The sequence below is a fragment of the Myotis myotis genome, unplaced genomic scaffold (assembly GCF_014108235.1).
Source record: "Myotis myotis isolate mMyoMyo1 unplaced genomic scaffold, mMyoMyo1.p scaffold_m19_p_5, whole genome shotgun sequence".
In the NCBI taxonomy this organism is placed as follows: domain Eukaryota; kingdom Metazoa; phylum Chordata; class Mammalia; order Chiroptera; family Vespertilionidae; genus Myotis; species Myotis myotis.
Genome location: NW_023416357.1, coordinates 108,001,829 through 108,025,596, shown reverse-complemented (window position 1 = coordinate 108,025,596; position 23,768 = coordinate 108,001,829). Strand labels below are relative to the sequence as shown.

The 23,768-nt window shown below is 42.8% G+C and overlaps 1 protein-coding gene and 1 pseudogene across 1 annotated transcript in view; one reads left to right on the top strand and one right to left on the bottom strand.

Annotated features, from left to right (window-relative positions):
- USP31 (ubiquitin specific peptidase 31) overlaps positions 1 to 23,768 on the bottom strand; it is a 90,956-nt gene that overhangs the window by 25,753 nt on the left and 41,435 nt on the right. Inside the window, 5 exon segments of the mRNA XM_036308158.1 lie at positions 1,859 to 1,988; positions 2,801 to 2,878; positions 4,765 to 4,859; positions 5,653 to 5,764; positions 8,241 to 8,418. Coding sequence (XP_036164051.1) covers positions 1,859 to 1,988; positions 2,801 to 2,878; positions 4,765 to 4,859; positions 5,653 to 5,764; positions 8,241 to 8,418 — 593 coding nt within the window.
- LOC118655919 lies at positions 11,317 to 22,383 on the top strand (annotated as a pseudogene).

Here is a 23,768-nt window from a genome sequence, read left to right as displayed (position 1 = left end):
GCTTTCTTTACTTCCTTGTTTGATGGCAGAAACACTGTCTTTCTTGGTCCCAGCCAAATCCCCAGGACCTAGTGTAGTACCTAGCACACAGTATGTACTCAATAAACATTTACTGAATGAATGAATCCCTACCCTATATAATAAAAGGGTAATATGCAAATTGACCCTAACAGCAGAACGACTGGTCACTATGACGCGCACTGACCACCAGGGGGCAGATACTCAACACAGGAACTGCCCCATGGTGGTCAGTGCGCTCCCACAGGGGGAGCTTTGCTCAGCCACAAACCAGGCTCACGGCTGCGAGTGCAACGGTTGTGGTGGGAGCCTCTCCTGCCTCCTCGGCAGCACTAAGGATGTCCAACTACGGCTTAGGCCCAGGAGGAATGGGCCTAAGCCCGCAGGTGGACATCCCCCGAGGGCTCCTGGGCTGCCAGAGGGATCCCGGACTGTGAGAGGGCACAGGCCAGGCTGAGGGGACCCCCCGCCACCCCTCACCCCCCACCAAGTGCACGAATTTTCATGCACCGGGCCTCTAGTGAAAGTATATCCTGCTAGCTTGAACTCATCCTTCCCAATCAGTGAGACGTTCTGTAGAATACCAGTGTTGCCATCTAGTAGGTCTGCTCACCTCTAAGGTTTGTGCCATTCTCAAACATCTCCCAAATCAATTTAAAAAAAATCTAAATAGGATAAGGTGCTATATAGAGTAGGCAATCAACAAGATGCAAAACCAATGAACTATTTTATATAAGCTCCAAACTGAAAAAAAAAGATGTCTTATGAAACCTATTATTAAAGGAACTAGCTATGGACAACTTGAGGGTGAAAAGACTCAGTGAGAAGATGGAAAACATTTCAAATATTTAAAAGATAGACAAATATTTGGCCCCAGCAATTCTTAGAGAGAACACATGTGGTCACAGTGACCTGGGGATGTAGTCCAGGCTGACCTAAGTCTCCATCAGGGACCTCCAAAGAGGAAATGGTGAGTCTCCTACATAGGCAAACGCTTCACAACTAAAGGTGTACAAACAGTGGCTGAACGAGCACGTCTGTGAAATTCAGCAGAGCCCAACCATCAGAGAGAAAGGAGCATTCAAGTCCTCTTCCACCCGAAATTGCATAACTCCCTATGTATGTAGAGTGAACAGTAACAACCAGTAGTCAAAAGTCTGACCTGACCCTGGCCGGGTAGCTCAGTTGACTAGAGCGTCATCCCGATATACCAAGGTTGCAGGCTCCATCCCCAGTCAGGATACATACAAGAATCAATCAGTGAATACATGAAACAACAAATCCATGTCGTTCTCTCTCAAATCAATTTTTAAAAAATTTAAATAAAAGTTCTGATCCTAAACATCACCTCAAGATGAATTACAAGTGTTTTAATCAAGGATTCTCAAGGTGCACAAACCTGGAGAGGTTTAAAAACCACACAGACTTGAGCCCTGTCCACAGAGACTTGTCTATCTGTCATCCTTACATGCAAATATTTATTAAATCCCTACTATCTGCAAAGCACTGTGCTAAGTGGTCCAAAGACACTGCCCAATAGAACTTTGTCTATATGTACACTGTGTCTACTGAGCACTCAAAACTAAGAAACTGAACTTTCAATTTTATTTAATTATAATTAATTTAGATAGGTTCTAACCTAACAGTTGAGAATCACTGTTCCAGTTACTAAGGAAAATTATTTAAAACCCTACACTAAAATACCCATACATGTGCAGAACCTATGTAAATGCAAAACGACCAGGAAGTTTTCTGGGACATAATTTGTTTCTTCGTTGTCACCTTGCTATGCCCCCATCCCTACCACCGCACCACCCAAGAAATGCTCCCCTGCTCTTACCCGCTCCTCTTTGGTGTAGAGTTGGAAACACTGGGATAAAGTGCAAGTTTGAGGCTGATGATGACGCTCCCGTTGCAGACGGACACTCTCTGCATCAGGGATATACTCATCTTCAGTATTTACAAACAAGCTGTCATTGGGGGCAAAGCATTTATCAGGAATATCTTGCAAAACTGACACAAAATGCAATTACAGCTTCACAGCATAAATATAATTTCATAAGCAAGAAGGTCAATGTGTAAGAAAGCAATTTCCCATGTTCCAAAGTGTTCTTGAAAAATTCTCCATCTATAAAATTATTTTCAAGAAGAAATAACTTGCCCTAACCGGTTTGGCTCAATGGATAGAGCATCAGCCTGCGGACTGAAGGGTCTCGGGTTCGATTCCAGTCAAGGTCATGTACCTTGGTTGTGGGCACATCCCCAGTAGGGGGTGTGCAGGAGGCAGCTGATCGATGTTTCTCTCTCATCAATGTTTCTAACTCTCTATCCCTCTCCCTTCCTCCTTCCTCTCTGTAAAAAATCAATAAAATATATTAAAAAAAAAAAAAGAAGAAATAACTTGGAGCTAGTTTTTTTTGGAAGTGGCCATGAACTATGCTAATTAATCCATATACTCTTGTCCTTTGTAACTAAGGGCATGCATCTTGCCTAACTTACTAGAGTGAATGGGCATGTAATACAAATCAAAGTAATTGGACCTACAATGAACACACACACACACACACACACACACACGAATATATAGCTTCTATCTCATTAGCAGCCAACAACAGAATGTATAGGAGAGAAATAATAAACTACTTAAATAAAGGATTAGCAACACACCGGACACTAAACAGTTAAAGAGAAAATTGGGTTTCAGCTAATTTGAAAGATCAAAGGCATGCTTTGAAAATAATTAAAACAATGACTCTATAAATACTAAGTAAAAAATACTCACAAATCTTTTGTCTCCTTGTCCCATTCTACCACTAATTTCACATGAGCAGTGCCACCCGGTCCACACGATTTTAATGCCCTATAGATAAAGGGGATGGGGAGGGAGGGGAGTCACATGTTATTTTCTAAATAAATTATTTTACTTAAATACGGTCATCCTATCTGAAATCTGAAATCATGTGATTTCTGAACATCATCATCATTCCCCATCAGAAACAGTTTCTACTGAGACCATTATAACAACCTCATATATAATAAGTAGGTTATAGTGGGACTAAAAAAACCCTTAAATTAAAATTGTCCAGTATAGAAATAGACATTGGAAGAAATTTAGAATCCTGTTATAAGCTATCCATAGTCACTCTTAGATGTTCTTTAGGACTTTTCCAACTCTGTGTCCAATTTCTCACCAACCCATATAGAGACAACAGTCTCTCTGGGAACAAAGTCTGCTCCTGCACCCCTTCCCCATAAACCATGCCTGTCCTTGGATTCTGTCTGCGCCAACCTGAACTTCCACTAAGTCCTGCTAGTGCTCCACCTCCTTCCTTCATAAAGCCCCACTGAGTGCCTTGGCACATTTCATCTCCTGAGAAGCTCAGGATTCATAGTATTACTGCCCTAGCCGGTGTGGCTCAGTGGAGAGAGTGTCAGCCTGGGAACTGAAGGGTCCCAGGTTCGGTTCCGGCCAAGGGCACATGCCTGGGTTGTAGGCTTGATCCTAAGTAGGGGGCTTGCAGGAGGCAGCTACTCAATGATTCTCTCTCAGCACTGATGTTTGTATCTCTCTATCCCTCTCCCTTCCTCTCTGAAATCAATAAAAATACTTTTTTTAAAAAAAGAAGAAAAGGATGTACTTATAAAAAGGAATGTTCAGAGAACACAACGGGAGCCTTTACACACACACAAAAAATAGTCAATATTACTCATCTAATCGTCTTATGCTTTGAAATGTTTTGAAGCATTATCTAATCTATTAATTTTCATCTCTAAAACCAAACAGTGACTTGCCCCAGCTGGCATGGCTCGGTTGGATCGTTGTCCCATACACTGAAAGGATACAGGTTCGATTCCCAGTCAGGGCATGTCCAGGAGGCAACCAACTGATATTTCTTAGATCGATGTTCCTCTTTCTCTCTATCTCTCCCCCTCCTTCCCTCCCTTCCCCTCTCTATGGTCAATTAAAAAAAAAAATGTTAATAACAAAACCAAACAGTAACCTGCTTTCAAACAGAACCACATTGTTGACTTTTATGAAATACTGAAATGCAGGCACTACAACATTTGTTGAAAAAAATCATAAAACAGTAACATGAGTTTTATATTTATGTGTCATATACATATCATTATTTTAATACAGTGAGTGTTGTAATATAAGTGTGTAGAAAGTACAGGGGAAGTGCAGTGGAAGAACAATTTGACCACAGGGGAAGGATGGACAGTGTGAACAAAGGCTCAGAGGAAAGAAACTGTCTACACATGCAAAGGCACATGAAGCCGTGCTGTGTGTCCAGCAGCCTGTGGCACTCTGCCACTGCCGAAGGGTTAGGATGGGGAGAGAGCAGCAAGCAGGCCTGACAGAGGCAAGTGGTCAGCCTCAAACTGAAACACGCCCGGCACTGTGGAGCCTGGCTTTGTCTTTTACAACACAGGTCACCCTGCAAGGACGGCAGGGGAAAGGGGCATGATGAGAATTCTACTTCGGGAAATGTCAACCTTGGTGACTATGAACGTGTCATTTTTCTGTAGTCCTGGGATATATAGCAATTTGCTTTCCTTCACATGAGTACTCCAGGCTTTTCCAAAAAGGACCCTAAAGCATATCATATCCTAATATGAGTCAAAACTAAAATAAGAACTTAATTTCTAATGAGCCCAAAGAACACACTTGTGTGGAAATCATACCGGACATCACTAGAAATCACACATGCGCGCTTGTGAAACCCTAGAAGGTGATGTCTTTACCTTTCTACCGTTGGGTGGCACAGTGGCTGTTCTTCCTGGGGCAGCAAGTATGTTATTCCCACCACACTGACCACACGCAAACTGAAAGGACACACCTGCAGCAAACGGGGAAGGAGAATTAGGCTGGATTTCTCCTAAGGCAGCAGTTCTCAACCTGTGGGTCGCGACTCCTTTGGCGGCCGAACGACCCTTTCACAGGGGTCGCCTAAGACCATCCTGCATATCAGATATTTACATTACGATTCATAACAGTAGCAACATTACAGTTATGAAGCAGCAACGAAAATCGTTTTATGGTTGGGTCACAACATAAGGAACTGTATTTAAAGGGCCAGAAGGTTGAGAACCACTATCCTAAGGGCATCTGTTTGACAATGGTGTTTCCAAACCAGATTAGAGGGGGAGCAAACTTTTGTAAAATGCTCCTCTATAATGTTCTATTAGGTTGTTGAGCTGCTCTAATACACTTTAAATATCATTTACCCAAATACAATTTACACAGCAAATATGTTATGCAAAACAGGTAATATGTGGCAGCCGTGGAACATTAACTTAATGTCAGTTTCCCATGGATACCTCACCACTGAAATCCTAATTTTGAAAATGCACAGAGAGATGTTCTACAAAGTCTGTCCAAGCAGTTCATGTGCTAACCATGATTAGACAAACTTGGGAAGGGCAACTTGCAGTGGCAGCTCGCGTCACAGAACGAGGGCTAAGTCCTCGTCTCAGAGTCCTACTGGAGAGCTCTGCACCAGGGCTTACGAACTCTCCAGTTCATGTCCGTCTTCCTTAGAGCAGAGGCCTGAACTCCGAACTCCCCTGCAAAGACTGCTTCTTCGCTGGTACACACGCATGCTGGGCTGGAATACCAGAGCACGTACACACCTGAATGCAAACCGTGGGCCTCAGGAAATATTTCATCTTCTCCAAGATTTCCTTCTGCAGCAGGTCCCAGGCTACTGTCTTCTCCAAGTGCAGCACAAAAGGCTGTCCAAACCTAACACACACAACCATTTCAGTCACCTTAAATTATAACCATTCCTTTACGCTGTATTCCTTACTCATGATCTTTTTAAAATATGATTTTACTGACATTAGAGAAAGGGAGAGGGGCAGGGAGACAGAAACATCGATGAGAGAGAAACGTCAATCAACTGCCTCCTACATGCCCCCTACTGAAGATCAAGCCCACAACCGGGCCAAGTGTCCTGACCAGGAATCAAACCAGTGATTTCTTGGTTCATGGGTAAACACTCAACCATTGACCTTCTTAATGGAATCACTATATAATTGGTTTTAGGGCTGTTCTCAGTATAAAACAAACAGGAAATTTAATATAACTCTCAAAAGTGGATGAAAAAGTCAGAAGAGAAGCTGAGATTTCTAAATGGCATTTAACAGCTCATACATCAAAATGGCTTCTGGGGGAGCATGAGGCTAGGATATTAGGAAGCAAGACACAGGATCAGTGGAGACGATGAGGAAAGAAGGCCAGAGTGGACAACAGTCTGGAACAGCACAGGTCAAACAAGCAATGGGTTCCTGCCAGAGGAGCAGACAGGACTGCAGGCCTAGCAGGCAGGCAGCCAGGGAGAAGCCATGTGGCCCCTGCGGGGCCGGGCTGCCAGGTGTTGGAGAACAGGAGGCAGTGCCTGGCTCTAGGCTATGGCTGCAGGCTACATCACCGAGGGAGCTTTAAACAAGGGTGCCCGAGTGCAGCCCCCCGAGATCCTGCTGCAGTCACTCTGGTGAATGGCTCAAGCACTGAGACTTTTTAGACGTTCCTCAGGCGGTTCTAAAATGCAGCCACAGTGGAGCACCGCTGGGCTGCCCTCACTCCCCAAGCTCCAGCCGTTCACACCTACGTGCTGTGTGCCCTGAATGTGTCCAATTCATACACCCAGGTGTTTGTTCAGCCAATTCCCTCAGCCCGGAAAGCCTTCCCAGCCTGCTCCTGGGCTAGGCCCCCAGAGGGGTCCTTCTGCGGAAGCACCTGTCGGGTCGTTCCCTGTCTTGGCACCACAGCACTAACTTCCAGTGCCTCATCGTTCTTCTGCCTCCACCATGCACTGTGACTATCTGGCGGAAGGAAATGTGGTCTGCTATCTTAGTAGGCTATAACATGGTAGATGCTGAGTGAGTGAGTGAGTGCGTGAGGAGGAATCAGACAAACCCTGACTCAGGCCTAGCAGAGGTGCTAAGATCACCAAGAAACACAACTACTAATACAAAGTTTATTCACAGTGACACTCAACAGTGAACCAACCTATCTGCCTAAAAATGACTGTGACGTGAAGTTACAAGCACATGTAAACCATCTGGCCACATTTTCAATGACAATGTCTTCACTTCCAAGAGACTAACATCCCTTCCCTTCTGTCCCTTACACATGCCAAGCTCCTCTAGGCTCAGCGTCTTTGCACTCCAAGTCCCCTCTTCATGAGATCCTCTTCCCCAGAGGCTCACACAGCTCACCCTGTCTTCTCAGACTCAGCTGCTGCAAGAAAGCCCTCCCTGACCACCCTCCCTAACAGTCCCCAACCCCAGCACACTCTATCATCCCAGCCAGTTTTAAAAGTGGAAAAGACTGAGTTAAATGTGTTTACTTGCTTGTAGTCACTGTCCTAATCAGGATGTAAGCTCCTGGGAAGGCAGATCCTGTCTGTCTGTCTGCTACAATAGCCCCTGTGTTTACGGTGCCCCACACACTGGCAACACTCGAGTATTTGTTAATGAGCATCAAAAATAGACAAATCAACACATTTTGCATTTACATTAATTTAGCATCTTTAAAAAAGGAATTTATTCCAAAGCAACATTTAAAATGGCTAATATAAATGCTACCTTGACAAACAGTAGAAACAAGTGCCTTCCTCCCTAAGCAGGTCCACACTGTGCTTACCACTCAGGCGACATCACTACTGGGAGAAGGCTACTTTAAAAGACATCGAAACTCCCGCAGAGGGAAGTTCTTACAGAGGGAAGACCCAAGAGATTTCCAACTCCCAGCTTTCTGGCTTACGCTACTGAACGAAGAGTGGCGCGCACCACTCAGGGAATGGCGGAGGGCTAGGTGTAGGGAGAGCTCAGTCTGGAACCCAATATTGTGATGTACATACTATCCAAGTAGATTTGTTAAGAATTTAAAGGAGAAAAAGAAAGCTGTTAAGAAAGCAGCTGGATCTAGGTGTGTGGGTCTGGGGCCACTAGAGGAGCTTGTGCTGGAAATAGACATATGACAGGAGCCTTAAAAACTACCATGAGCTTGAAGAGCCGTTCTCACTCAGATCCTATCATCGTAACTTTATATTCTCCCTCCCAACCCCTCAAATCAGGTCAACTTACACACATATTCTTTCTAAACATCAGAATCAAAAATTAACTATGAAAAGTACGGATGCTTTTATCCCTACTTTTGAAAATAGGAGACTTTTCAAAGCCTCCGCAGTTGCGGGAAAAGAAGCTGTCTGCACCTCTTTCCCTGCTGCCCGGTGCAGGCGCGGTTGCACACCAGCAGGACGATCTTGTCACTCTCTGCTCTCGTCACGGGCAGCTCCACTTTCCCCTGCTTTGCTGCTGCATGTGCAGAAGACAGTCTATGATGGGCCAAGCCAACTGTTAAGTGGTTCAGATTGTTGTTTAAGTGAATTCCTGAAATAAAATAGAAAAAACTTACTTCATCTCTTTAAAATTCTTTTCCTTCATTCATTACAAAGTAATTTACTCAATAGAGAAATTAAGATGTTGTCATTATATAATTTAAGCTGCAGCTGAAAGAAGGAACAAATGATCTACTCTGAGATGACTCATCTAGCCACTCAGATAACTTCTTCCGCGTCATTTTTAACCTGGCCTTACCTGTCAGAAACTGAAAAATTAAACCTCTTATCTTCAGTGACCATTAGGTCCAGTGTGAGAAGGGCAAGTCTGCAGAGATGACTCACCACAACAACGTAAAGTGTGGCCATGCGTGCAACCAGCAACCAGATAAATTTTTCAAAAAGTAAAAAGTAAAGGCTAATACAGTGGAGTGATCTTCAATATTCCAATGATGTTTTTTCTCCCTGATGAAGGGCCAAACTTATAAGAAACTACACTTGCCCTGACTAGGTGGTTCAGCTGGCTGCAGTGTCGTCCCCTGCACCAGAAAGGCTGGGGTTTGATTCCGTCAGGGCACATACCTGGACTGGGGTTTGATCTCTGGTCAGGACATGTACGGGAGGCAACAATTGATGTTTCTCTTTCACATCAAGGTTTCTCTCTCTCTTTCCCTTCCTCTCTCCCTGAAATCAATAAAATAAAATTTTAAAACAAACAAAACAAAAATACCACGTCCTAGGGTAAGGATTAAAAAAAGAAATTCCATTTAACTAGATTCACAGCAAGTACAGAACTTTAATGCAATCACCTAAACCAGTGGTTCTCAACCTTGGCTGCACGTTAGAATCACCTGGGAATCTTTTTAAAATCCTGATTTCTGGGCCTCACCTTCCGGAAATTCTGTTTCTTTGTTATGGGGTGGGGCTACAACATTAGTAACAAAGAAACAGAATTTCTGGAGGATGAGGCCCAAGTCAGGATTTAAAAAAGATTCCCAGGTGACTAATGTGCAACCAAGGTTGAGAACTACTGGCCTAAACGGTATCAACTACATTAAAGTGAACGCAGATGTGTGTTTGGCAGGCCATACCAACTGCTGAAAGCAGAGTTGTCAATCAGAGGCACTAAGCAATTCAGCATGAAGCAACAGCCCTGCATTCAGTAGCAACTCAATAAATGCCTGATAAAGCCTAAGGAAATGATACTCCAACTGGATAATGAAGCCTACCACCACCTAAAATATAGTAACATCACCAGGAGGAGAATAAAATAAAAAGTATTCATAGCAGAAATCTGGCAATAACCTAAATATCCAGTAATATATGACTTGCTGAACCTACTAAGATACATCAACATTATAGCAATTTAAAATCATGAATACATAGTCCTGGCCAATTGGCTGAGTTGGTTGGCGGGTTGTCCTGTACACCAAAAGGTTGCAGGTTTGATTCCTGGTCCAGAACACATATCTGCGAGTTCAATCCCTGGTTGGGGGCATATACGGGAGGCAACCAATTGATGTTTCTCTCTTATATCAATTGTTTTTCTCTCTCTCTCTCTCTCTCTTTTCTCTAAAAATCAATAAAAACATATCGTCAGGTGAGGATTAAAAATGATGAATACATAGTTAATAGCAAAATAAATTCCAGATAAATTAACGTTTTAAAATAAAGAACACAAGAACTATCCTGGCCTGTGTTGCTCAGTGGTTGAGCATCGGCCCACAAGGTCACAGTTCGATTCCCAGACAGGGAACAGGCCTAGGTTTCCGACTCGATCCCTAGTAGGGGGCAAGCAGAAAGCAGCCAGTCAATGATTCTCTCTCAGCAGTGATGTTTCCATCTCTCTCTTTCCTTCTTCCTTCAATAAATGAAATAAATAAATTAAAAATTAAAAAACGACAACACAGCTCAGCCAGTGTGACTCAGTGGTTGAGCATCGACCCATGAGGTCACAGTTCGATTCCCAGTCAGGGCACATGCCCAGGTTGCGGGCCGGATCCCCAGTAGGAGGCGTGGAGGCAGCCAATCAATGATTCTCTCTCATCACTGATGTTTCTCTCTCTCTCTCTCCCTTCCTCTCTGAAATCAATAAAAACGTGTTTAAAGAAGAATAACACAGGAACTAGAAATAAGGAAACACTGAGTTTTCATCAAGCTATTAGAGGGGAAAAATACTTTTTAATGTTGAACACCATGAAGAAATCACAAAAGAACAGCAGATTTCAGTTCCTAACCATTCTAAACTTTAGTGTAAGGAAGTAAAAGTAATAGAAGTCTAAATCTGAGGCAACGAATGGCCTCATTTCCTAGGCTCTTGGCAGAAGTGAGGATGGGAAAACCTGTTCTGCTAAAAGTAATCAGGATTCCTAGTGCGATGAGGGGGATACCCATCAACTACAGAGGTCGGCTCTGCATTCAAAGTGCAGGCCCAGCACATTATTTTTTCAACCACGTGAGCAGCAGACACGTGAGCAGCACTCTCTTGTCCAAGGAGCATCAGCCCTGTAAGCAGCCTGCCTCAGGCCTAAGAGCAGCAGCCTCATGTGGCCTGACCCTGTCCAAGGAGCAGCAGCTGTGTGAAAGGCCGGCTTCCCTGTCCGAGGAGCAGCAATCATGCGAGCAGTCCGACCTGTCCAAGGAGCAGCAGCCACACGAGCAGTCTACCTACATCTGAGGAGCGGCAGCCCTCCGCAGCCCGCCCCCATCCGAGGAGGAGCAGCTGCGCACAGCCTGCACCCTGCACTAGTCCGAGGAGCAACAGCTGCTCAAGCATCTTGCTCTCATCCAAGCAGCAGCAGCTGCACGAGTAGCCTGCCCAACCCGAGGAACAGAAGCTGTGTGAGCAGCCCGCCCCCATCCGAGGAGCAGCAGCAGCCCACCCCGGTCCGGGAAGCAGCAGCCACATGAGCAGACCACCCACGTCCAAGGAGCGGCAGCTCTGCGCAGCATGCACCGGTCCAAGGAGCGGCAGCTCTGCGCAGCATGCACCGGTCCGAGGAGCGGCAGCCACAAGAGCCTGCACCTGTCTGACGAGCAGCAGCCAGGTGAGTGGCCCGTCCCCATCCGAGGAGGAGCAGCCACACGTGCAGCTCACTCCTGTCCTAAGAACAACAGCCGCACAAGCAGCCCACCCCTGAATGAGGAGCAGCAGACTTGCAATCAACCTGTCCAAGTCCAAGGAGCAGTAGCCCCACAAGCAGCCCACCACATCAGAGGAACAAGAGAAACGTGCAGCCAGCCCCCATCCAAGGATCAGCAGCCACGAGAGCAGTCCACCCCAGTTCAAGGAGTAGCAGCTGCATGTGTTGCCCGCCCCAATCCAAGGAACAGCAGCCTCATGATCACCACACCCTCTGTCTGAGAAACAGCAGCTGTGTGTGAAGCCTCCCGGAGCAGCCAGAGGAGCCACCACAGCTGTCAACAGCACCCACTAGAGGAGCTGCTGCCAACTGAGGAGCAGCTGCTACCACAACCGCCTGAGGAGCAACCACAGCCCGAGGAGCCACTGCCACCCAAGGAGCAGCCCCTGAAAGACTCAACAACTAGATATGTCGGTAAGATCAAACATGGGTAGACAAAGAAACCCCCAAAGGAAAGAAAAAGAGGACTCACCAGAAAAGCAGCTAAGAGAAACAGAAGCTTGCAACATGACGGAAAAATAATTCAGATTAAGGGTCCTTGAATGCATAACCCAGTTGGTGGAAAAAATCAACAACTTATGCAAGAATCAAGAAGAAATGGATGAAAAAATCAACAACTTATGCAAGAATCAAGAAGAAATGGATGAAAAAATCAACAAATTATGTAAGAATCAAAAAGGAATGGTTGAAAAAAATCAATAAATTATGTAAGAACCAAAAAGAAATAAAGAGTGATATAGCTGCAATAAAAAACACCATTGAAAGTTTCAACAGTAGACTAAGAGAAGCGGAGGACCAAATTAGCGAATTAGAAGACAGGGAAGTAAAACACACCCAAACTGAAATGCAATTGGAGAAAAAAATTAAAAGACAGGAGGAGAGCCTAAGGGAGCTATGGGACAACATGAAACGAAACAACATACATATAATAGGGGTGCCAGAACAACAGAAAGAGGAACAAGGGTTAGAAAACCAATTTGAAGAAATAATATTAGAAAACTTCCCTGAGGTGGGGAAGAAAAAAGTCACACAAGCACAGAGAGTCCCAAACAAGGTGAATCCGAAAAGACCCACACCAAGACACATCATAATTACCATGGCAAATGTTCAGGACAAAGAGAGAATCTTAAAGGCGGCAAGAGAGAGACAGAAAGTTACATACAAGGGATCTCCCATTAGATTATCAAATGATTTCTAACAGAAACACATCAGGCCAGAAAAGAATGGACGGAAATTTACAAAGTGATGCAAAGCAAAGGACTGAATCCAAGAATACTCTATCCAGCAAGGCTTTCGTTCAAAATTGAAGGGGAAATAAGAAGCTTCACAGACAAAAAAAGGCTAAGGGAGTTTATCACCACCGAGCCAGCAATGCAAGAAATGCTAAAGGAACTGGTGTAAAAAGAAGAAATAAAAAGCTCAGAAAGAAAAGAGCCACAAAAAATAGAAATGGCTACAAACAAGTACCTTTCAATAATAACTTTAAATGTAAATGGACTAAATGCTCCAATCAAAAGACATCGAGTGGCTGAATGGATAAAAAAACATGACCCATACATTTGCTGTCTACAAGAGACCCACCTCAGAAGAAGGGACTCACACAGACTGAAAGTGAAGGGATGGAAAAATATCTTTCAGGCAAATGGAAATGTAAAAAAAAGCTGGGGCAGCAATACTTATATCGGACAAAATAGACCTCAAAGTGAAGGCCATAACAAGAGATAAGGGAGGCCACTTCATAATACTAAAGGGATCAATACAACAAGAGGATATAACCCTGATAAATATATATGCACCCAATGCAGGAGCACCCAAATACATAAAAAAACTCCTGGAAGATATCAAGGGAGAGATCGACAACAATACAATCATAGTAGGGGACTTTAATACACCACTGACATCACCGGATAAATCCTCTAGACAAAAACTCGGCAAAGAAACAGCAATCCTAAATGACTCACTAGATCAGATGGACTTAATTGACCTCTTCAGAACATCTGACCCCAAAGCCACAAAATATACGTTCTTCTCAAGTGCTCATGGGACATCTTCAAAAATAGACCACATATTGGGTCACAAACAAAGTCTCCCCATATTCAAGAAGATTGAAATCATACCAAGCATCTTCTCAGACCACAAGGCCATAATATTAGAAATAAACTACAATAAAAACAACCCAAAATACTCAACACTTGGACGCTGAATATCATGTTATTAAATATTGATTGGGTTATCAATGAGATCAAAGAAGAAATCAAAAACATACCGGAAACTAATGACGATGAAAACACAACAATCCAAACCTATGGGACACAATGAAAGCAGTCCTGAGAGGGAAGTTTATAGCTCTACAGGCCTATCTCAAAAAACAAGAAAAAATGGTAGTAAATCATCTAACTCTACAACTCAACGAATTAGAAAGAGAGCAACAAGAAAACCCCAGAGTGAGCAGAAGGAAGGAGATAATAAAGATCAGAGCAGAAATAAATGACATCAAGACCAAAAAAACAATACAGAAAATCAATGAAACCAAGAGCTGGTTCTTTGAAAGGATAAACAAGATTGACAAACCTCTAGCCAGGCTCACCAAGAAGCAAAGAGAGAGGACCCAAATAAAGAAAATCAGAAATGATAGAGGCGAAATAACAACAGACCCCACAGAAATACAAATGATTGTTAAACAATACTATGGACAACTCTACTCCAACAAACTAGACAACCTGGAGGAAATGGACATATTCCTAGAAAAATACAACATTCCAAAAATCAATCAGGAAGAATCTAAAAATCTCAATAGGCCAATAACTATGGAAGAAATTGAAGCAGTCATCAAAAAGCTTCCAGCAAACAAAAGCCTAGGGCCAGATGGCTTCACAGGGGCATTTTACCAAACATTCAAGGAAGAAGTAAAACCTATCCTCCTCAGACTACTACAAAAAATTCAAGAGGAAGGAACACTTCCAAGATCATTCTATGAAGCCAGCCTCACCCTAATACCAAAACCAGGTAAAGACAACACATTGAAAGAGAATTACAGGCCAATATCCCTCATGAACATAGATGCCAAAATCCTCAACAAAATCTTAGCAAATCGGATCCAGCAGTACATCAGAAAGATCATACACCATGACCAAGTAGGATTTATCCCAAGGATGCAAGGATGGTACAATATCCGCAAATCAATAAATGTGATATATCACATAAACAAATTGAAAGAAAAAAAACACATAGTCATATCAATTGATGCAGAAAAAGCATTTGACAGAATTCAACACCCATTTTTGATAAAAACTCTCAGCAAGGTGGGAATAGAAGGATCATACCTAAACATAATAAAAGCTATATATGACAAACCCACAGCCAACATCATACTCAATGGACAAAAACTAACACCATTTCCCCTAAGAACAGGAACAAGACAGGGATGCCCACTCTCACCACTCCTGTTCAACATAGTACTGGAAGTATTAGCCAATGCAATTAGACAAGAAGAAGAAATAAAGGCATCCAAATTGGAAAAGAAGAAGTAAAACTGTCCTTATTTGCAGATGACATGATATTATACATAAAAAACCCTAAAGACTCCATCAAAAAACTATTAGACTTAATAAATGAATTCGGCAATGTAGCAGGATACAAAATTAACGCCAAGAAATCTATGGCATTTCTATACACCAATAGTGAACTTTCAGAAAGAGAGATTAAAAAAACAATCCCATTTACCATCACACCAAAAAAAAATTAAGCTACCTAGTAATAAACTTAACTAAAAAGGTAAAAGACCTCTACTCAGAAACTACAGGACTTTGAAAAAAGAGATAGAGGAAGACATAAACAGATGGAAGAACAGACCATGTTCTTGGATTGGTAGAATCAACATCATTAAAATGTCCATACTACCCAAAGCAATCTATAAATTCAATGCACTTCCCATTAAAATACCAACGGCATATTTCACAGACCTCGAACAAACTCTCCAAAAATTCATCTGGAATAAAAAAAGACCCCGAATAGCTGCAGCGATCCTGAGAAAGAACAAAGTAGGTGGGATCTCAATACCAGATATCAAGCTATATTACAAAGCCACTGTTCTCAAAACTGCCTGGTACTGGCACAAGAACAGACATATAGATCAACGGAATAGAATAGAGAGCCCAGAAATCAGCCCGAACCAATATGCTCAATTAATATTTGACAAAGGAGGCAAGAACATACAATGGAGTCAAGATAGTCTCTTCAATAAATGGTGTTGGGAAAATTGGACAGATACATGCAAGAAGATGAAACTAGACCACCAACTTACACCATACACAAAAATAAACTCAAAATGGATAAAGGACTTAAATATACGACAGGAAACCATAAAAATACTAGAAGAATCCAAAGGCAACAAAATCTCAGACATATGCTGAAGCAATTTCTTCACCCATACATCTCCTAGGGCATTGGAAACTAAAGAGAAAATAAACAAATGTGACTACATCAAAATAAAAAGCTTCTGCACAGCAAAAGAAACCATCAACAAAACAACAAGAAAGCGCACTTGCATGGGAGAACATATTTGCCAATGTTATCACTGATAAGGGTTTAATCTCCAACATTTATAGGGAACTCATACAACTTAACAAAAGGAAGATAAACAATCCAATCAAAAAATGGGCAAAGGACCTAAATAGACACTTTTCAAAAGAGGACATTCAGAAAGCCAAGAGATATATGAAAACATGCTCAAAGTCACTAATCATCCAAGAGATGCAAATCAAAACAACAATGAGGTACCATCTCACACCTGTCAGAATGGCTATCATCAACAAATCAACAAACGACAAGTGCTGGAGAGGATGTGGAGAAAAAGGAACCCTTGTGCACTGCTGGTGGGAATGCAGACTGGTGCAGCCACTATGGAAGACAGTATGGAGTTTCCTCAAAAACCTAAAAACGGAACTCCCATTTGACCCTGTGATCCCACTTCTAGGAACATATCTCAAGAAACCAGAAACACCAATCAGAAAGGATATATGCACCCCTATGTTCATAGCAGCACAATTCACCATAGCTAAGATCTGGAAACAGCCTAAGTGCCCACCAGTAGATGAATGAATTAGAAAACTGTGGTACATCTACACAATGGAATACTATGCTGCTGTAAAAAAGAAGGAACTCTTACCATTTGCAACAGCATGGATGGAACTGGAGAGCATTATGCTAAGTGAAATAAGGCAGTCAATGAAGGAAAAATACCACATGATCTCACTCATTTATGGATAATAAAGACCATTATAAACTTATGAACAAAAATAGATACAGAGGCAGAGCTGCCTCGAACAAACTGTCCAACTACAGCGGGAAGGCCGGGGAGGGTTGGGGGGCGGGGCAGGGGGGGTCAGATATCAACCAAAGGACTTGTATGCATGCATATAAGCATAACCAATGGACATAAGACACTGGGGGGTAGGGGAGGCCAGGGGATTGTCAAGGGCGGGGGAAAAAAAAGGAGACATATGTAATACTCTTTGTAATACTTTAAGCAATAAAACAATAAAAAGAATGTAAAAAAATAAATATATAAAGATGCGGAGAGTGTGAAAAAAAAACAAAGTGCAGGCCCAGTTACCACCAGCTGTGTGATCCTTAATCTAAGTCTCCTCCCTCATTTGCAAACTGGGAAAAGTAGCAGCCTCATACACCTGAACCCAATAGTATAAGGCCTTTACAACAAAGACTAACACATACTCCCAAAGTGGTATATTCTTCCAACAAAGGCACTCTCTGGCTAGAATATGATAACCTTGCACCGCCCCACATTCACTTAAAAAGAGAAACTTAGTGTAAACTCTAGTAATTGGGGAATGAAGGGGGATTTGGAGTAATAATCAGTAGAACAAACACTAATTGGGCTGTATATTAGGAACTATACTGAGCGGCTGGGTACAGAATGATGAAGCAAAACGTAGTCCCAACTGCAGAGAATTCCCAGTTTCTCCTGTGGGACAGACACAGGAGAAAACAGGTCATGTCCACCCAATATTCTAGTCCAGAGATAAGCAGAAGCTACAGCTAGATCACAGACGGGAGGAGTCAGTCAGCCAGCTGAGAGTGGAGGAAATGAGGAGAAACTTCTGGACCAGGTAATTTGGGTATTTTTATTGTGATGCAATTAAAATTAGAAAGCAATTTAAATAAACAAAAGCACATGCATGAGAACACAACAACTGGAAAGCAGACAATAGAGCTCCTGGGTCAAAGAATAATGAATACTGAAATAACAGACTGTCTAGAACAGTGGTTCTCAACCTGTGGGTCATGACCCCTTTGGGGGTCAAAGGACCTTTCACAGGAGTCGCCTAAGACCATCAGAAAACACATATATACTTACATATTGTTTTGTGATTAATCACTATGCTTTAATTATGTTCAATTTGTAACAATGAAATTGGGGGGTCACCACAACATGAGGAACTGTATAAAAGGGTCGCAGCAATAGGAAGGTTGAGAACCACTGCTCTAGAATTAGGGAGTGAAAGAAAAGAGGTATTAAAATAAAGACTTTTGACAAGGCACCAAGATCATCCAAGGATAGTATCTCCAACTAACAGTGCTGAGATAACTAAATATTTACATGCAAAAGAATGGAACTGGACTCCCACTTCACACCATACACAAAAATTCACTCAAAATGGATCAAAGACATAAATGTAAGAGCTAAAACTATAAAAATTCTGGAAGAAAACACAGGGGTAAATCTTCATGGACTTATAGATTTGGCAACGGATTCTTACATATGACACCAAAAGCACAAGCAACAGCAATGACAAGATAAATCAGATTTCATCAAAATTAAGGACTTTTATGCATCAAAAGGTACTATTCATTCAGAACACCTGAAATCTAGTTGAACAGAAGGCCTACAACTAAGAATATAAAAAGAATCCACATCAAGACTCGTAGGAGGGCAGGCGACACAAAGCAGGCTGGGCCCAAGCCCACATGTGGTGGTTAAAAACCAGGAGGGTTATCTTGGCTGTGGATCCATAAGGAGCAAGGGGTTCCAGTACCAGGAAGAGAAGTCCCCATAATTTCTGGCTGTAAAAACCAGACTGTGGCTGAGTGAGAAGGAGGGCTGCTAAAGTCCTAGGCGTTCCACTTAAAGGGCCTCTCCAAAGACTTAATCAGACTCACTCTGAGCTTCAGAGCTGGGCAGCAGTTCGAAAAGCACCAGGAGCATATGGGAAGGGACTGAAGTGTATGACATCATGGCAAGAGCTGGAGAGATAGCCTTCTCCCAGACAGAAGTGATGGCAGAGTCCATTGTTCCTTTTCTGAGCCCTCCCACACTGAGCACCTCCTCTGGGCACCTCCTGGGCACCTCCAAGTCCAGCAGAAGGAGCAACCACCTGCAGATCGCTCTGTAGCTCATGCAGGCCCTGGGCAGGCAACATGTGGTGGCTGACTTTGCAACTCCCAGGAGGCCTCAGAGACAGTGCACGCAGGAGCCAGCTTCAGACCACACCAGATGACATCCCAATCACCTCCACGAGCAACCCACACAAGCAGCAGACTCAGCTGGCACCAGAGCCCAGTGAAGCAAGTTCTGCTCCATAGGGTCAGCCCCTGCAGAGCAACTCCTCTGCTGTAGTCAGAGCCACACCTCACAGCTGACTGATCTTCCAATGATGTGTGAACAGCAATCAAAGCTCAACTACTACAGGAGGATGCACACAGCCAACACAGGGGAGGCACCTGGAGCATCCAGCTCAGATGACTGGAGAGGCTGTATCAGTGGGCCCTACAGGACACCTCCTAAATGAGACCACTCTACCAATTCCAGGAGATGTAGCAGCTCTACCCAATACACAGAAACAAACACAGGAAGCAGCCAAAATGAGGAGATAAAGAAACATGTCACAAAGGAAAAGACAAAACAAAACAGGAGAAATCTCCAAGAAAAGAGCTAAATGAAATGGTGGCAAGCAAATTACCTGACACAGAGTTCAAAACAATGGATACAAGGATGCTCAATGAACTTAGTGAGAACTTCAACAGCATAAATAAGGACATGGAAATCATAAAAAAGAACCTGTTAGAAATGAAGAATACACTAACTGAAATGAAGAACAAGCTACATGGAATTAACAATAGAGCAGATGAAGCAGAGAATCAAATCAGTATTTTGGAATATAAGGAAGCAGAAAACAATCAAAAGTGAAATGAATTAAAAAAAAAATGAGGATAGTGTAAGGAGCCTCTGGGACAACTTCAAGTGTACCAACATTCACATCATGGGGTTGCTGGAAGAAGAAGAGACAGAGCAAGATATTGAAAACTTACTTGAAAAAAGTGACAAGAAACTCCCTTAATCTGGTGAAGGAAATAGACATATAAGTCCAGGAAGTGCAGAGTCCCAAACAAAATGAACCCAAAGGAGCCCATACAGGATACATCATAATTAAAATGTAAGAAGTTAAAGATAAAGAGAGAATCTTAAAAGCAGCAAGAGAAAAGCTGTTAGTTACCTACAGGGTTAGCTACCCGTAAGACTGTCAGCTGATTTCTCAACAGAAATTTTGCAGGCCAAAAGGGAGTGGCAAAAAATATTTAAAGTGATGAAAAGCAAGGACTACAACCAAGATTACTCTACCCAGCAAAGTTATCATTTAGAATTGAAGGTCAGATAAAGAGCTTCACAGACAAGAAAAAGCTAAAGTAGTTCATCACCACCAAAACAGTATTACATGAAATGTTAAAGGGTCTTCTTGGAGAGGAAGGAGAAGAAATAAAAGAAGATCAAGTATATTAACCCTTTTCGGTCCAACCTCAAGGCTGACTTGACAGACCAGGCGCTAAGAGCAGGTCCAACGTCGAACAATAAGAACATTAAAAAGTTCAACATTCAATCTAGTCAATTAATTTGGACCAGACTGTTTGAATTCCAAAAATAACATTGGACCGCAAAGGGTTAATAATAACATGGCAATAAATACATGTCTATCAATAATTACTTTAAATGCAAATGGATTAAATGCCCCAATTAAAAGACATACATTAACTGAATGATTAACAAAACAAGACCCTTACATATGCTGTCTAAAACAGACTCACTTCAGATTGAAAGACACACACAAACTGAAAGTAAACGGATGGAAAAAGACATTTCATAAAAATGGTAATAATAAAACAAAAAAGCTTATGCCAGACAAAATAGACTTTAAAACAAAGGCTATAACAAGAGAAAAATAAGGACCCAGCAACTCCACTTCTGAGTATTTATCCAAAGAAACCCAAAGGACTAAATTGAAAAGACATATGCATCACTATGTTCATAAAGTACAACTTATAATAGCCAAAATATGGAAGCAACCTATGTGTCCACCAGTAAATGAATGGACAAAGAAGAGGTGGTACATATGGACTGTAATTCAGCCACAAAAAAGAATGAAATCTTGTCATTTGCAACAGTATGAATGGACCTAGACGTTATTATGCTAAGTGAAATAAGTCAGACAAAGAAAGACAAATGCCAGATAATTTCACTTAAATGTGGAATTTAAAAAACAAAATAAATAAACAAGCAGAACAGGAAAAGGTTCATAAATACAGAGAACATTTTGATTGTTGTCACATGAGAGAGGGGTTGGGAGTGATGGGTGAAAAAGAGGAAGAGATTTAGAAGTACAAATTGGTAGTTACAGAACAGTCACGGGGGTATAAAGTACAGCATAGGGAACACAGTCAATAATCTACACTAATAAAAGAGAAAGATGCAAATTGACCTTACCTTAGCAACACCCACCAGCCAATCAGGAGTGGGTATGCAAATTAACCCAACAAAGATGGTGGGTTAATTTGCATACACAGGTGCCGGCACCGCCCCCAGCCGCTCCGGGCCTCTGGGCAGCGTGGGAAGGCAGAAAGGCAGCTCTGGACCACAGCAAAGGCAGAAAGGGGGCTCTGGCCGCAGCTAAGGCGGTGCTGGCAGCCAGGGGAAGGAAGGCCCATTCTTGCACGAATCTTCATGCATTGGGCCTCTAGTATTGTAATAAGTATATATGTTGTCAGATGGGTACCAGATTCATCGAGGTGATCATTTCATAAGTTATATAATGTCTACTCAGGGTGTCATACACCTGAAACTAATATAATATTATACATCAACTATAACTTCAAAAATAAAAATTTTTATAAAAAATAAAAAAACACTTATCAAAAAAAGTAAAAAGATAACCTAAGAAGGAGGAAATTTTTGCAATCATATATCTGATAAGGGTCTAGTACCCAGCATACATAAGGAACTCTTATAACTCAACAACGAAAAGATAAACAACCCAATTTAAAAACAGAGAAAGGACTTGAAAAGACATTTCTCTGAAGAGAATATATAACTGGCCAACAACCACATGAAAAGATGATCAGCTCATATGTCATTAGGAAAATGCAAATAAAAACCACAATGAGGGGGCGGGCTGGAGCGAGGCTGCAGGGGCTGGAGGGCCACATTCTGGCTACTGGCACGTCGGGGCAGCAGCTGCAGCCAGACCCCAAGCTGGGCCATCCCCGCCACTCACTGGGTGGTCCTCAGCGACGGCACGCAACTCCCTACCAACCCTCAGCACTACAGTACCACCCCCGGCGGCACGCTCTTCAGCACCACCCCAGGAGGTACCAGGATCATCTATGACCGGAAGGTTCCTGATGGCGTGTCGGAATTCACCTGTGACCAAAACAGCCCCATGGGACCTGCCCACCATTCCGGGGGTCACTAGCCCTGTAAGTGACGAGCCCCCCACAGAAGCCAGCCAGAACCATCTGCAAAATAGCTCTGAAGCCAGCAGGAGCAGGCGGTGAAGAGTCACAGTTTGAGATGGACATTTAAAGGACCAGCCATCAGACAGAGCAATGTGTCTGGGCCTCTCTGGCCCTTTTCCGGAGAAGAGTCACACCGGCAGTTACCATCCTGGGCAGGCAATGGGTGTGGGGTCAACCACCCTCGTCCTCTGCTCCCGCAGTCAGGGCACCTGCTCCCCCTTCCTCTTGGTGAACACCAGCAGATACCTCTTTATGCCTCCATTCATGCAGGAGCTGGCATGCCAAGGGGAGTGACTCTCCAGAGCACACACCCTGCCGCCTGGGCCAGGAAGTGGACTTGAAGGAGCCCTTCTGAATGGCCATGCCACTCTCTTCTGCTGAGGGCACACCACCCCTTCCTTAGGTTGGTGTGCTTGGGGAAGTTCCCCTCCCCTACTTCCCCAACAGAGGAAATAAAAGCCACCTTTGCCCTTGGGCAAAAAAACCAAACCAAAACAAAAAAACACAATGAGATACCACTTCACACTCACTAGGATGGCCACAATAAAAAAACAGAAAATGCAAAATGTTGGCAAGAATGGAGAGAAATTGTAACCCTCATATATTTGTTGTTAGAAATAAAAACAATGTAGCTGCTATGGAAAACAGTTTGATAGTTCCTCAGAAAATTAAAGAGAATTACTGCCGGAAGCCAATTCCAGCATGACAGCAGGGCTGAATCTGGGAATGGCTGATGGCATTTCCCCAAACCTGAAAAGGGATGATTGTTTGCTGCCAGACAGCTCAGGACATCTTAATCTACATGTTATTGCCTCCTACTGGCCAAACACCTGAACAGCCGTAGGCTAATTCTTCCATTCTGACAATGACTGTATACGAAACCTGACCCTTTGAAGTGTATATCTCTGCCTCACCTCAGGACAAATTGTGTTAATAAAAAGCATGGGGTCCTGAGACGAGGGGATCTTAGTTTCCTTTAAACTAGGCTCCTCTGACCCCCAAATGCCTTTCAAAGTTATCTTTTGTCTCTGGACTCCTATTTAATCTATGCACAGCCTTCTCCAGATTTCCTCAACCCTTCTTAATGCTGGAACAAGAACCCCAGCAAATTACCATATGACCTAGCATTTCCACTCCTAGTTATATAACTCAAAATAAATGAAAACAGGTTATTCAAAAAAATATTTATACATGAATGGTCACAGCAGCACTACTTAATAATGGGCAAAAGATAGAAACAACCCAAATGTCTAGTGACAGATAAACAGGCAAACAAAATGTGGTCTATACATATAATGGAATAATATTCAGCCATAAAAAGTAATGAAGGACTGATACACATAGCAACATGGATGAGCCTTGACACATAATGCTAAGGGAAAGAAGTCTGTCATAAAAGGTGACATGCTATATGCTTCCATTCATGTCTAGATAAGGGAAATGTATAGAGACAGAA